The sequence below is a fragment of the Borostomias antarcticus genome (genome assembly GCF_949987555.1).
Source record: "Borostomias antarcticus genome assembly, chromosome: 9".
NCBI classification, from domain to species: Eukaryota; Metazoa; Chordata; class Actinopteri; order Stomiiformes; family Stomiidae; genus Borostomias; species Borostomias antarcticus.
Window position 1 is genome coordinate 20353550 of NC_140242.1, and position 15529 is coordinate 20369078.

At 45.6% G+C, this 15529-nt stretch overlaps 2 protein-coding genes across 2 annotated transcripts in view; both read left to right on the forward strand.

Moving 5' to 3' along the window:
- LOC311313147 (high-affinity choline transporter 1) overlaps positions 1-15529 on the forward strand; it is a gene marked incomplete at both ends in the record, with an annotated part of 94399 nt that overhangs the window by 55240 nt on the left and 23630 nt on the right. The gene's annotated exons all lie outside the window — the stretch shown is intronic.
- f5 (coagulation factor V) overlaps positions 1-15529 on the forward strand; it is a 41727-nt gene that overhangs the window by 22931 nt on the left and 3267 nt on the right. Inside the window, exons 9-19 of the mRNA XM_084443675.1 lie at positions 7122-7218; positions 7764-7969; positions 8208-8355; positions 8604-8816; positions 9170-11922; positions 12103-12468; positions 12648-12884; positions 13562-13778; positions 14046-14225; positions 14992-15108; positions 15258-15329. Of these exons, the coding sequence (XP_084299801.1) occupies positions 7122-7218; positions 7764-7969; positions 8208-8355; positions 8604-8816; positions 9170-11922; positions 12103-12468; positions 12648-12884; positions 13562-13778; positions 14046-14225; positions 14992-15108; positions 15258-15329 (4606 nt within the window). The remainder of the gene's footprint in view (positions 1-7121; positions 7219-7763; positions 7970-8207; positions 8356-8603; positions 8817-9169; positions 11923-12102; positions 12469-12647; positions 12885-13561; positions 13779-14045; positions 14226-14991; positions 15109-15257; positions 15330-15529) is intronic.

The window sequence follows — 15529 nt, forward strand, 5'->3', positions numbered from 1 at the left end:
TAGAATTTAGAAGGCTTTTATTTTGAAATGGCATATGTGTCCTGAAAATAGCTGGGTGATCACCCTGAGGTTGTCTACTAGTACTCTGAAGTGGAAGTGTTGAGGCATTATGGGCGGTCTCCTTTTAATCCTAATCTGAAATTGCAGGTAACAGTAGGTCGTATAGCACAGTTTAGAGGGCCTTTATTTTGAAATGCCACATCAGAATGTGATATAAATCACAGGGTGACACCCTGAGATGGTCTACTAGTACTGTGAAGTGGAAGTGTTGATGCATTATGGGCGGTCTCCTTTTAATCCTAATCTGAAATTGCAGGAAACAGTAGGTTGTATAGAACAGTTTAGAGAGCCTTTATTTTGAAATGACACATCAGAATGTCATATAAATCACAGGGTGACACCCTGAGATGGTCTACTAGTACTCTGAAGTGGAAGTTTTGATGCATTATGGGCGGTCTCCTTTTAATCCTAATCTGAAATTGCAGGAAACAGTAGGTCGTATAGCACAGTTAAGAGGGCCTTTATTTTGAAATGCCACATCAGAATGTCCTGAAGATCACTGCGTGACACCCTGAGGTGGTCTACTAGTACTCTGAAGTGGAAGTGTTGATGCATTATGGGCGGTCTCCCTTTAATCCTAATCTGAAATTGCAGGAAACAGTAGGTTGTATAGGACAGTTTAGAGAGCCTTTATTTTGAAATGACACATCAGAATGTCCTGAAAATCACTGAGTGACACCTTGAGGTGGTCTACTAGTACTGTAAAGTGGAAGTGTTGATGCATTATGTGCGGTCTCCCTTTAATCCTAATCTGAAATTGCAGGAAACAGTAGGTTGTATAGGACAGTTTAGAGAGCCTTTATTTTGAAATGCCACATCAGAATGTCCTGAAAATAACTGGGTGACACCCTGAGGTGGTCTACTAGTACTTTGAAGTGGAAGTGTTGATGCATTATGGGCGGTCTCCTTTGAATCCTAATCTGAATTTGCAGGAAACCGTAGGTTGTATAGGACAGTTTAGAGAGCCTTTATTTTGAAATGCCACATCAGAATGTCCTGAAAATCACTGGGTGACACCCTGAGGTGGTCTACTAGTACTGTGAAGTGGAAGTGTTGATGCATTATGGGCGGTCTCCTTTTAATCCTAATCTGAAATTGCAGGAAACAGTAGGTCGTATAGGACAGTTTAGAGGGCCTTTATTTTGAAATGCCACATCAGAATGTCCTGAACATCACTGGGTGACACCCTGAGGTGGTCTACTAGTACTCTGATGTGGAAGTGTTGATGCATTATAGGCGGTCTCCTTTTAATCCTAATCTGAAATTGCAGGAAACAGTAGGTCGTATAGAACAGTTTAGAGGGCCTTTATTTTTAAATGCCACATCAGAATGTCCTGAAAATCACTGGGTGACACCCTGAGGTGGTCTACTAGTACTGTAAAGTGGAAGTGTTGATGCATTATGTGCGGTCTCCCTTTAATCCTAATCTGAAATTGCAGGAAACAGTAGGTCATATAGGACAGTTTAGAAGGCCTTTATTTTGAAATGTCACATCAGAATGTCCTGAGGATCACTGGGTGACACCCTGAGGTGGTCTACTAGTACTCTGAAGTGGAAGTGTTGATGCATTATGGGCGGTCTCCTTTTAATCCTAATCTGAAATTGCAGGAAACAGTAGGACGTATAGGACAGTTTAGAGAGCCTTTATTTTGAAATGCCACATCAGAATGTCCTGAACATCACTGGGTGACACCCTGAGGTGGTCTACTAGTACTCTGAAGTGGAAGTGTTGATGCATTATGGGCGGTCTCCTTTTAATCCTAATCTGAAATTGCAGGAAACAGTAGGTCGTATAGGACAGTTTAGAGGGCCTTTATTTTGAAATGCCACATCAGAATGTCCTGAACATCACTGGGTGACACCCTGAGGTGGTCTACTAGTACTCTGATGTGGAAGTGTTGATGCATTATAGGCGGTCTCCTTTTAATCCTAATCTGAAATTGCAGGAAACAGTAGGTCGTATAGAACAGTTTAGAGGGCCTTTATTTTTAAATGCCACATCAGAATGTCCTGAAAATCACTGGGTGACACCCTGAGGTGGTCTACTAGTACTGTAAAGTGGAAGTGTTGATGCATTATGTGCGGTCTCCCTTTAATCCTAATCTGAAATTGCAGGAAACAGTAGGTCATATAGGACAGTTTAGAAGGCCTTTATTTTGAAATGTCACATCAGAATGTCCTGAGGATCACTGGGTGACACCCTGAGGTGGTCTACTAGTACTCTGAAGTGGAAGTGTTGATGCATTATGGGCGGTCTCCTTTTAATCCTAATCTGAAATTGCAGGAAACAGTAGGACGTATAGGACAGTTTAGAGAGCCTTTATTTTGAAATGCCACATCAGAATGTCCTGAACATCACTGGGTGACACCCTGAGGTGGTCTACTAGTACTCTGAAGTGGAAGTGTTGATGCATTATGGGCGGTCTCCTTTTAATCCTAATCTGAAATAGCAGGAAACAGTAGGTCGTATAGAACAGTTTAGAGGGCCTTTATTTTTAAATGCCACATCAGAATGTCCTGAAAATCACTGGGTGACACCCTGAGGTGGTCTACTAGTACTGTAAAGTGGAAGTGTTGATGCATTATGGGCGGTCTCCCTTTAATCCTAATCTGAAATTGCAGGAAACAGTAGGTCATATAGGACAGTTTAGAAGGCCTTTATTTTGAAATGTCACATCAGAATGTCCTGAGGATCACTGGGTGACACCCTGAGGTGGTCTACTAGTACTCTGAAGTGGAAGTGTTGATGCATTATGGGCGGTCTCCTTTTAATCCTAATCTGAAATTGCAGGAAACAGTAGGTCTTATAGGACAGTTTAGAGGGCCTTTATTTTGAAATGCCACATCAGAATGTCCTGAACATCACTGGGTGACACCCTGAGGTGGTCTACTAGTACTCTGAAGTGGAAGTGTTGATGCATTATGGGCGGTCTCCTTTTAATCCTAATCTGAAATTGCAGGAAACAGTAGGTCGTATAGAACAGTTTAGAGGGCCTTTATTTTTAAATGCCACATCAGAATGTCCTGAAAATCACTGGGTGACATCCTCAGGTAGTCTACTAGTACTTTGAAGTGGAAGTGTTGATGCATTATGGGCGGTCTCCTTTTAATCCTAACCTGAAATTGCAGGAAACAGTAGGTTGTATAGAACAGTTTAGAGAGCCTTTATTTTGAAATGCCACATCAGAATGTCCTGAAAATCACTGGGATATACCCTGAACCAGGGGTGGTCTGCTAGCTCTCTGGATTGGAGTAGGTGCGGTATTATGGGCGATTTCCTTTTATTTCTAATCTGAATATTAAGGAAATATAGTTATGACAATTTAGAGGTCCTTTATTTTGAAATGCCACACCACAACCGCCTTTCACTTCTTCAATCAAACCATCGTTATTTGACTTCACTACTTGTCGGTGAATGCGACGGTGATAAGTCCTTCCAAGAGAAAAAACGATTTACCGTAATGACGCTAATGTTTGCGCAAAGGGGAATTGGCTGTGGCCCACATGACTTGTATTTCCGAATTGAAGGCTGGCTTGACCGCAGTGAATCGAGGCGCTGCCCTGACTGACTGATTGAGCGACTGTCTTTTTGGCTGGCAGAACCTAAAGTTTAACGACGCTAGCTTGCGTTAATGTTCCTCCAGTCACCTAAAAGTGCCAGTTAAAGCAACAGCAAATGCAACGAAATATCAGTTAAGCGTAGCCTAATCTAGCCTATTATTTAATGTAAAAAAGGCAGTGATTTTGGTAGGAGAAGACAGGACCAGCACAGAGTGGAGGGACAGAGGAGAGGATAGAGGTTGTTGAGAGGAGAGCAGGAGAAGGAAGGGGACAGGGCAGGATGAGAGATTAGAAAGAGTGATGATTTAGAAGGAATGAGTATGCAGTTAAGCATCAATGGGCATCAAACATAACTTTTTATTATTATTAAATAAAACATTCTATCTATTATTCTCACCCCATAACTCAAAATTAAAGAAAGCGTATTTCATGTAGGCTAAACATGCTGTTTCAGTATACTTTTCAATTATATATGTCTCACGATTTTGTTATTTTCATTCTTTAAAAGTCACCAGAATACCAGAAACTAGGTCTCTGAAACTTTTTTGGGGAAGGACGCCCAGACTCCCGCTTTGGTATAGAAATCCTCCTTATTTTAGCTGTCTTCAGCTTGGCACCACCACACCAAGACATCAATTCCACAGGAAACACTGGTTCCTTATTCAGATCATAGAGAAAAACCCAAACAAACGAGCAAAGGAAAAATATGTTGAAATTATTAATGAAAAAGAAGATAACCCAAATGTGGAAGACACCGCAAAATCAAAAGCCGGGAAAACCTAAAGATGCTTGTCTGAAAACATTTGTTATTATTTCATATTGTATATGTACAGTAACAGCCCTTTCCAGGTGGTTTTAAGTGATGAACTGCATAACTTGTGTTCAGTAGAGGTGATAATGGACATTTTATACCTGTGCTACAACTTTCTGGCTCAGTGCTACAGAACTGTCAACCCCTGTAGCACCAGTGCTATGTGCTAAAAAAGTTAATGTACAGCCCTGGGATAGGACTACAACACCACCTGTGCTGTAGCACCAGGAATCTGCTCTGACCACTGTTTTTATTCACCACCATATCATGTTATTATGCAGCTTAAATGTACTGTATGTCTACGCGACACAAAACAGGCTTCATATAAATGTTATTTTTGGCTGGGGAAAAAAAGGTTTGGCGGGTACAATTTTTCATCTACCAGACATTTGGCTGGTGAGCTAAAAAGTTAATGTTGACCCCTGCATGTATGTAATTATGTCTTAAGTTTAAAGTGAAGGGATTAAGAGAGGATGTTTTTCTCCAGTAATCGTAACCCATAACCTACAATTATGATGGGATCTGCAAGTTAGGAATTTCTTGTAATATGGCTTCTGATCAGTATTTCTGTTCATTAATTGAGCTTTTTTCTGTTTAGGTACCATAAATGCAAGTGAACTACCTGATCGACAAAGGGATGGCGTCAAGAGCAGCAATGCAGTCATCAACTACGTTTCTTCAACAACTATGAAGTTGGAGAAACACGTGGACCTTCATTGTGACAACTGCAGTGGACAAAACAAGAACAACTTTGTGCTGTGGTACTGTGCTTGGCAGACCATGCACACGCTTCACCTGAAGCTGGACCTACACTTCCTGATTGCAGGCCACACCAAGTTTGCCCCTGACTGGTGCTATGGCTTGATCAAGCAGCACTATAGGAAGACCAGAGTGGAGACTTTTACTGACATTGCTGGGGTGGTGAGAGACAGCACTCCTGTGAAGAAAGTCAACATCCCACACTTTGTCGGACTTGAGGACAGCACAGTGCTTGTTGAAAGCTACAACTGGCACCAGCATCTGAGGAGCTATTTCAAAAAGCTCCCAAACATTGAGTTACCAGCACTTCTGGTAATTATCATTGTCATGTATTAGCGATTCCATTTTATGGACATGGTATGGTTGTATTTTATTTGTGGCCAATATTTTAATGCACTATTTTAATGCACTATCTCCCTTCTGTTCTTTTGCAGCTTTGATGCTGGGATGCCTGGTGTGGTTGAGGCCAGAGAACACTGTGATGCAACATCAGTCAGGTGTCGGCTGCTGTGCAACGCTGATGTCCAGCCCCCCCAAAGATGGTTTTCAGGTGCAAGCCCCACCCGGACAGGACATGGCCAGACAGCAGTATCTGATCATGGATGGCTGTAACTGTGTCCATGATACAGGCAGTGCAATTACATAACATGTCAAGTATACTGTACAGTAGTGCAGAGTAAGTTCTCTATTGTATAGACAAGGTGTTCAATTGCTCAAGTGTTGTCAGGTGTATATTCAAGTGATAGTGTACAGTAGTGCAGAGTCAGTTGTCTATTGTATAGACGAGGTGTTCAATGTTGCTCAAGTGTTGTCAGGTGTTGGTTCGAGTGGTGCAGAGTCAGTTGTTTATAGTACTCTGGTTGTACTATACATAGGCCATCACTCTAATTATAACAATGGCACACATGCCACCTCCTGGACCAACAAGTGAACACGTGACACCTTGTCTATACAATAGACAACTGACTTTGCATCACTGTACACTCGAACACTCGAACCAACACCTGACAACACTTGAGCAATTGAACACCTCTATACAATAGACAACTGACTCTGTACTACTGTATACATGTGCATTACATGCCTCTCTTCTTTACAAAGATGGTCACAACCACAACATGTCCTGAGAGCACATGCAAAATAGCAACTTATGGCTAGTTTTAATGTGCATGTGTGTATGTTTAATAAAGCATTTAGGAAAAGTTTAAATCAAGACTTGCGTATTACCTATTCTGTTGAGTACTATGTTTACAATTGTTCATTCATGATATTATTACAAGTGACCTTTCAAGTCTGCCTACACTTAGGTTACTTAGCTAAGAACCATTTTAATTACAATTTACTTCTACGGGCAAATACTTTACTTTCATATCTTCATATCAATATAATATCAAGATCCTAGTAGATGTCCAAATAACCCACTGTGTCTTGGGTCTACTTATTCACCACCTAAAGGGAAGTGCAAAACAGCAAGTCATGACCTTTATCCAGAAACAAAGGTTGAACCCATTGCAGCAAAATAGCTAACATTACAGGAATCATCAGTGTAACTGCTTTAGCCACTGACTACTACCATTAATGTTATGGAAGCTGCTGCTAGTTGTTGTGAGCCCATGAGCTTACTGGCTATCCCGCTCTCATTGTGCTGGATTAGCATTGGAAGCATTGGAACTGATGTGTCCAGGTGACAAGACCCATCTTTATTTATCGGACATTACCGTCCTACCAGTCCCGCACAGAAACAAGCCAGCCAACACACATAAGCCTGGCGTGACCTGGCCTGGTTCTTCCATATGAAGCTAAGCTATGAACACTGCTCTTACTGTATGCTGCCTTACTATGAATGTTGAATGTTGCACACAACAACAGTGACTCGTTCCACCATTTTGGCAGTGTCATCACAGTCCTCTCTGTCGGTCTCTCTCTGCAGATCGTGTTTAAGAACAAGGCCTCGCGTCCGTACAGTATCTACCCACATGGACTGACCATCGACAAGGAAGCAGAGGGAGCCAACTACCCAGACGGAGGTAGTCATAACATTTTATATTCTATCTTTTAACTCATTTGGTTCTTTTTTGTTTTGTTTTGCTCTGTAAATTGATCAGTTGTATTGTTATATTATTGATTTTGGATTTTGTTTTGTTTGAATTTTAGCAATGGGTTAGCACACATTTTGAATTGTTTTGGATTTTTATGTCAATTGATCAGTTTTAATGTTATATTTTGATTTCATTTTTTACACTTTCTGTGCAGCACCTTGAGATTTCATTGTATTTTAATGTGTGCTACTGTATATAAAAAGTAAAACAAACAAACAAACAAAAAATATTTACACTGCTCTGCCATACTTCTCTGCCATATTGCTCTCTTCAAACAACAGACTAGATTGGTACATTGCATGTTTTGTTGTAAGCACTTATCTGTTTCAGAATCAAGTTGATATGACTTACCGTGTTATTAGAGGCTGTTAAGTGAGGCCAAACCGTCCGACTTGCGTATTGAGTTGCATCTGATTCTGTTATTTCCGACTGATATTTGACTTGGGTCCGATGTCTTCCTTCTGTGTTGCCAGGTAACCAGACCCACGGCGTGGAGCCAGGCGAGACCCACACCTACGTGTGGCGCGTGATCGAGGACGACGAGCCCCTTGACAGCGACTCGCGATGCCTGACCCACATGTACCACAGTGCTGTGAACACACCCAGAGACATCGCCTCTGGCCTCATAGGACCCCTCCTCATCTGCAAGAGCCAGTCCCTCAACACAAGGAACGTACAGGTACTGCACTTATACTACAGTACCACATTGGAATTACTATTAATCTACTTATATTCTCCACAAAACAAGTATATTTATACTACTTACAGGTAACCTGTTATTATGACACATGCTTATTGTTTTAAATGTACACAATAATACATTTTAATCAGGCATCGCACACACACATTCAGTGTACTATAATGGATGGTCCTCCAGTGGTTGAAACCTGGCCGTAAAATGACCTTTCCTGCTGCAGCTGAAAGCGGACAAAGAGCAGCACGCCATGTTCGCCATCTTTGATGAGAACAAGAGCTGGTACCTGGATGACAACATCCAGGCGTACAGCGAACCGGACAGGTGCAAGAAGGACGACCCAGACTTCTATCAGTCCAACGTCATGCAAAGTGAGTGTCAGACATCAACACCCCCCCCCCCCCCCCCCAACCACCACTGAAATGCTTCGGCTGCTTTTGTCTAGAACAACAGTGATTATAGTCTCTCAAGATGATGGTGCCTTTTCTCAGTACTGAATTGTAAACACTCAATAGATTCAGGTTCAGGGTAGAAGAGGCTAAACTGATCATTATCATTGTGCAAATATCAGTCACGTGACACTGACCCTCCGCCTCTGTGTCCACCTCTTCTCCGGCAGCCGTTAACGGCTACGTGTTCGACAGTGGTCAGGTGCTCGGCTTCTGTAACGGCGACATCGTGACATGGCACGTGTCCAGCGTGGGAGCGCACAACCACATCCAGACCGTGACCTTCTACGGTCACGTCTTCGCCCTGAACGACCGCACCGAGGACTTCCTCGGTCTGTACCCCATGAGTGGAGAGACCATCACCATGAACATGGACAACATCGGTGAGGACGGGGTTTAACTGCAGGGATGATGCCCAGGTCTTGGTGATCTGAGTACACAGAAGATCCCGCTGCGGTACCCCTGTTTTAGATGGCGTGTCTCTGGGTTAGGTTTGTGGAGTGGATAGCTAACCCAGCTAGCAGGGAATGTTCCCACAACATTGGGGAACATTCCCAACACGTTCTGCTAATGTTTTCACATTCTTAGAACATTCTTAGAACAAATGATTGCTAGCTGGGAAGGCATTGCTGATAGGTGTATAGATTATAACGGATAATAACGTATCTTATCTTGGGTATATTATCTAACTGATGATTATGGATGATTTGTCATGTTGCGTGTCTCCCGGTTATAGGTGTGTGGCTCATGGCCTCCCTAAACTCCCACGAGACCACCAAGGGCATGCGGGTCAAGTTCAGGGATGTGGAGTGTTTCAGCCACTACGAGTACGAATACGAGGTGTCCGTGTGGAAGCCAGAGGACATACAGAAGCTGAACGCTCTGCAGGCCAAACCCACAGAACCTCCCAAACCAAAACCCAAGCCTAGCGACGAGGAGATAGACATGTACACATACGCATACGCAGAGAAATTAGGCCTCAGGACTTTCAACCAAACAGGAGAATCAGACATGGAGAAGCTGGACTTATCTTTCCTGGACGAAGATGTTGTTGGCGGAGAGACGGATGACGGTATTATTCAAACCTCCGCCACCTTTCCTGCCTCCATCTCTCCATCCCCCATCAACGACTCTTCCATCATGCTGCCTGCCTCCATCCCCCCATTACCCCTCAATGACTCTTCCATCATGCTGCCTGCCTCCATCCCTCCATCCCCCATCAACGACTCTTCCATCATGCTGCCTGCCTCCATCCCTCCATCCCCCATCAACGACTCTTCCATCATGCTGCCTGCCTCCATCCCTCCATCCCCCATCAACGACTCTTCCATCATGCTGCCTGCCTCCATCCCTCCATCCCCCATCAACGACTCTTCCATCATGCTGCCTGCCTCCATCCCTCCATCCCCCATCAACGACTCTTCCATCATGCTGCCTGCCTCCATCCCTCCATCCCCCATCAACGACTCTTCCATCATGCTGCCTGCCTCCATCCCCCCATTACCCCTCAATGACTCTTCCATCATGCTGCCTGCCTCCATCCCTCCATCCCCCATCAACGACTCTTCCATCATGCTGCCTGCCTCCATCCCCCCATTACCCCTCAATGACTCTTCCATCATGCTGCCTGCCTCCATCCCCCCATTACCCCTCAATGACTCTTCCATCATGCTGCCTGCCTCCATCCCTCCATCCCCCATCAACGACTCTTCCATCATGCTGCCTGCCTCCATCCCCCCATTACCCCTCAATGACTCTTCCATCATGCTGCCTGCCTCCATCCCCCCATTACCCCTCAATGACTCTTCCATCATGCTGCCTGCCTCCATCCCTCCATCCCCCATCAACGACTCTTCCATCATGCTGCCTGCCTCCATCCCTCCATCCCCCATCAACGACTCTTCCGGCATGCTGCCTGCCTCCATCCCTCCATCCCCCATCAACGACTCTTCCGGCATGCTGCCTGCCTCCATCCCTCCATCACCCCTCAACGACACCCTCAACAGTGAGATGGAGAAGATGAAGAACAGCACCGTTCCACTGCCAAGCTCCTCCCCCAATGGCTCACTGAATCACACCTTATTGGCTAATGGGAGCATGATTGACATACACAACCTAACTGCCGAGGTCTCCCGGTATGAAGGCATTGATGAGAACAGGTCAGAAACCCTGGATCAGAGTGCCGGTCAGACAGGCAGCTCTGTGGCCGAGGCAGGGAACAGAACCGTTCAAAACATCAGTTCGTTGCTAGGAGGAGGCGACATGAGCACAGGGGCAGGTAAGAACATGAGCTCAGAAGCCAATACTGAGACTCGTGCGCAGGGACAAAGAGGCCAGAGTCTTACCAACCTCACCCTGGACACTGATGCATCAGAGGAGAAACTCACTCGCGGAGATGTCTTCTTTCACTCTGGGCTTCCAGGGGAGGCCTCCGATGAGAAGGACCTGTTTATTAATGACACATCTCTCACCACAGTTTCAGCCAGTGAGAACGGCACAGCTTGGACCGGCAACACAACTGGACAATTAGATTGGTCGAAAAATGCAACCAACCGATCGGAGCCTGTTTCAAGCGCTGCAGTCGGGGAGTTCAACCTAACGAGACAGGTTGAACGCAACATGTCCTCGTTCAACCAGGAAATGAAGGGTGAGAATCTGACAAAAGGTAATCATTTATTGGACAGCATGATCACAGAAGAGTATGGAAATAGTACCGTTTTACCTGAGGCCTCCTCCATAGCTGACAATAGTAGTTTAAAGCATAAACCTAACAATAGAACCTCTCCTCACATGATACCCACACACAATGTCACTACGAATGCTTCTAGCTGGAACCAGCAAAAATTGTCAGAGGAGGTCAGCTCAGAGAGCACGGAAAGCATCTCCATGGAGACCATGAGTCCCACGACAGGCAACCTGTCTCTACCGGCCAATCAGAAGCGTGACAGCAGCTCAGAGGAAGTAATCATCTACCTGCAGGACAGCGACCGGGAAGTCATCCGTACAACCTCCCTCAACTCCCAAGACGAGCACTGGGGGTACAATGCCACTCACCACACTGTGGCCATGGAGATGCCTGACCACATGACCAAGTATATTGGCAAAGAGCCAACAAAGCCAGCAGAGCCGAGCTCAGAACCGAGCCCGGCCCCGACTCCGGCCCCGATTCCGGAACCGACTCTGGAACCGACTCCGGAACCGACGCGGAGACCCACGAAGAAGGTGCTCCGAAAACACTGGCCCCAGGAGGGCCGTGCCATTAAGACCAGAAAGAACAAGACGTACAAGCCTCAGAGGAGAGACCCAAAACAGCCTCTTGAGTTCTCCCCTCGGGGGTTCAACCCCTCTTTCAGTCCCCGAGGGTCGCGACCCATCCCCAAGACTGAGGAGGATCTGCTGAACAAGCCCATTGTGATCGGCGTACCTCGCGCCGACTTCAGCGACTATGAGATTTATATACCGGGGGATTATGGCAAGGAGAAGGAAGAGGTCAGTCCCACAGTTGTTGATGGCGGAGGAGAAAAAAATCACTTAGTTTCAATAATTTTATGAACTTATCTTACAGTGTGAACCTGTACATAGATATCTGGTTGAACATAAGGTCTCGCTCTCTCTCTGTCCTTCTCTCTCTGTCCCTCACCCTCCCTCCTTCCCTCTCTCTCTCTCAAGGAGCTGCCCAAATCGGCAATAGACAGTAGGGAAGAGTATGAGTATATAAGCTACAAGGACCCCTACAGTCTCAAGGACTTCCCCGATCTGAGCCTGGACGAGAACGCCAAGTACTTCCTGAAGACGGCCGGCAAGAACGTGAGGATCTACTTCCTCACGGTGGAGGAGGTGGAGTGGGACTACGCCGGCTACGGCAAGAGGGTGGACAAACTGCCCAACAGCAACCAGCACACCCAGTTCACCAAGGTGATGTTCCGAGGTTACGTGGACAAAACGTTCCAGGTCCCCGACATCCGCGGTGAGATGGAGGAGCACCTAGGGATCCTGGGACCGGTCATCAAGGCCGAGGTCGGAGAGATCATCATGGTAAGTAAGTGAGTAAGTGACCACTGAGCTGGTCGCATCATGGCACAGTAAGATGAGGATGAAACCTGCGCACTGTATACACTGTATATAAATGTATACAGTATATGTACAGTATATTACATGTATATATGATCTGTGTGTGTGTGTGTGTGTGTGTGTGTGTGTGTGTGTGTGTGTAGGTGTTGTTCAGGAACTTGGCCAAACGGCCATTCTCGCTGCACCCTAACGGGGTCAGTTATACTAAATCCACGGAGGGTCTGTCCTACAAAGACGAGTCTGACTACTGGTTCCAGTACGACAACGAGGTCCAGCCCAACAAGACCTTCACATACATCTGGAACGTGAACAGCGAGACTGGGCCTATGGAACACGAGTCTGACTGTCGGACCTGGGCCTACTACTCTGGTGTAAACCCTGTGAGTAACCCTTTGTGTGTGTGTGTGTGTGTGTGTGTGTGTGTGTGTGTGTGTGTATGTGTGCGTGTGTGCGCGTGTGTCTGTGTGTGTACAGACTCACAAGTCAGTCTCTAAACGTTGCGCTCAACTAGAGACTGAAGACATTTGTCCAGATTTCATTGAAAAAAGTGGGAGAGATTGAAAAAAAAAACCTGCATGGCAGAACCAATCTAGTGTCTTTAGTTATTCCTAATGGGGTGGTGAATGTTTTGATTCTCCACTCCAGTTTGTTGTGGAGAAATGCAATGATTTTCAATGGAGATGATGTAGTGTGTGTAAGATGTGTACCGTTCTAGTCTTACATAGCCATCTGATGGTCAGTGCATGACTACATTACTGCACAACTACAATCTGTCTCAGTCAATCAAAGTTACTATTTGTAATGTGTATTACCATGTTGTGACTATGTGTATTACCATGTTGTTACAACTGTATGTGTATTACCACGTTGTTACTATGTGTTACTACCACATTGTTACTGTGTGTATTACCACGTTGTTACTATGTGTTACTACCACGTTGTTACTATGTGTATTACCATGTTGTTACTGTGTGTATTACCACATTGTTACTGGGTGTATTACCACGCTGTCCTCCAGTCCCATAAACTGGCATTCCCATGGTTTCTGTCTCTCCAGGAGAAGGATATCCACTCTGGTCTGATTGGTCCGTTGCTGGTGTGTCGGCCTGGGACTCTTGACAAGAAGAGGGTGGACTTGCAGGTGTTCACATTGCTCTTCATGACCTTCGACGAGTCCCAGAGCTGGTACTACGACAAGAACAGAGAGAGAATAGAGAGGAAGAACAAGAGGGCGGTGCTGGACCCCAACTTCAAGGAGAATCTCAAGTTCCACTGTAGGTTATTCTGGCTAGGCGCAGCATAGCAACATCAGAAGCACCCGCTGTTGAACGATGGGTGAAGAGGCGGAATGTAGTTTCCACTGTGTTAAGATGAAGATGAGATTATTACTTTAATTGCATTACAGCTTCGGAACCTTTTGCCAGACTTGTGTACTCTGTAAATTAATCTTACCTCTAATGTACAACAAGTAACCAAATGGTCCTCATGTTAATGCATTTTGTTTGAGACTGATCTTCCTCCTCCGTCCTCCTCATCCTCAGCCATCAACGGTATCATCTTCGGCCTGAAGGGGCTGAGGATGTACTCCGACCAGCTGGTGCGCTGGCACCTCATCAACATGGGCCCTCCCCAGGACCTGCACAGCGTCCACTTCCACGGCCAGACCTTCCTTCAGCAGCACACCTACAACCGACGTCAGGGGGTCTACCCCCTACTTCCTGGTCAGTACCACCAGCCCTGACAGCCTGCTGCCTGGTCAGTAGCACTATCTTGATATCCTGATACATGCATCTAGCCTGGCTTCGCCGGACTCAATTCGCGAAAAGAAGAGTCTGGAAAGCCACTCGAGGAGATGGTTTCGATTTCCAAGGGGCATTCTCAATGAGGAGAAGACCAAGGCATTCTTTACTAAAAGTTAAAAAGCTTTAATTAAACTGCTAGGTCATAATGGACCAGAAATCACACGACATGGTGAACCCTGATGAAGGCCTGCGTGCCGAAACATGTCGGCCCATTATGACCTAGCAGTTTAATTAAAGCTTTTTAACTTTTAGTGAAGAGTGCCTTGGTTTTCTCTTCTTTATAGACTTTGTTCCCTTGACCAATAGAGCACCTTCCTAATTACTTACTTTTAGAAACGCCGTAGCCCTCCTCTTTTTTCTACTATTTTGTCAGGCATTATCAATGGTCAGAATTCCTCTGGACGCAATTGGATAGACCTACAACCAATCAGAGCAACAAAACATAGTCATCACATCAAATGGGTACAGTCATCGTATCAAACCTGCCCCATTAGATAAAGGGTTGTGGAAATCAGTTTGAGTGGATGTCCAGAGTGATCTGCGGAGAGAAACAGAACGCAAGGTCACATGATCAGGAGGGCGAAGCCAGGCTAATATCTAGCACCTCCACTCCGACCACGGAGCCTTGCTGTGAATGTGACGGTGTGTTCTGTCAGCGCTAACCTGCTGTGTTGTCACATCCCAGGGGGCTTAGCGACTCTGGAGATGATACCGTCCAGGCCGGGTCTGTGGCAGTTGGAGACGGAGGTGGGATTGTACCAGCAGAAGGGCATGCAGACCCTCATGCTGGTCCTGGATAAAAGTACGACACACTTTCTTACTATCCTACTGAGGGAAGCACAGAGAACATTACAACAGAGATACCGTAGCACATAACAAAATCATTTCACGTCACAATAGCGTCTTAACTGTAACATTTTGTGTGTGTGTGTGTGTGTGTGTGTTTTACAGATTGTTCTCATCCACTTGGACTTGAGTCCAGGAGCATCACGGACAGACAGATCACGGCATCCAGCTACAGAGGTATCCCTCCAGCCCACAGCAGGCTGGGTGTAGTTCCCCTGCCTCCAGTGTGACGTTGGTGCAGGTTGCTCTCTATGTGAAACGACTGGTCTCTCTCCTGGTCTCTCTCCTATGCTCTCTCCTATTCTCTCTCCTATTCTCTCTCCTATTCTCTCTCCTGATCTCTCTCCTATTCTCTCTCCTATTCTCTCTCCTATTCT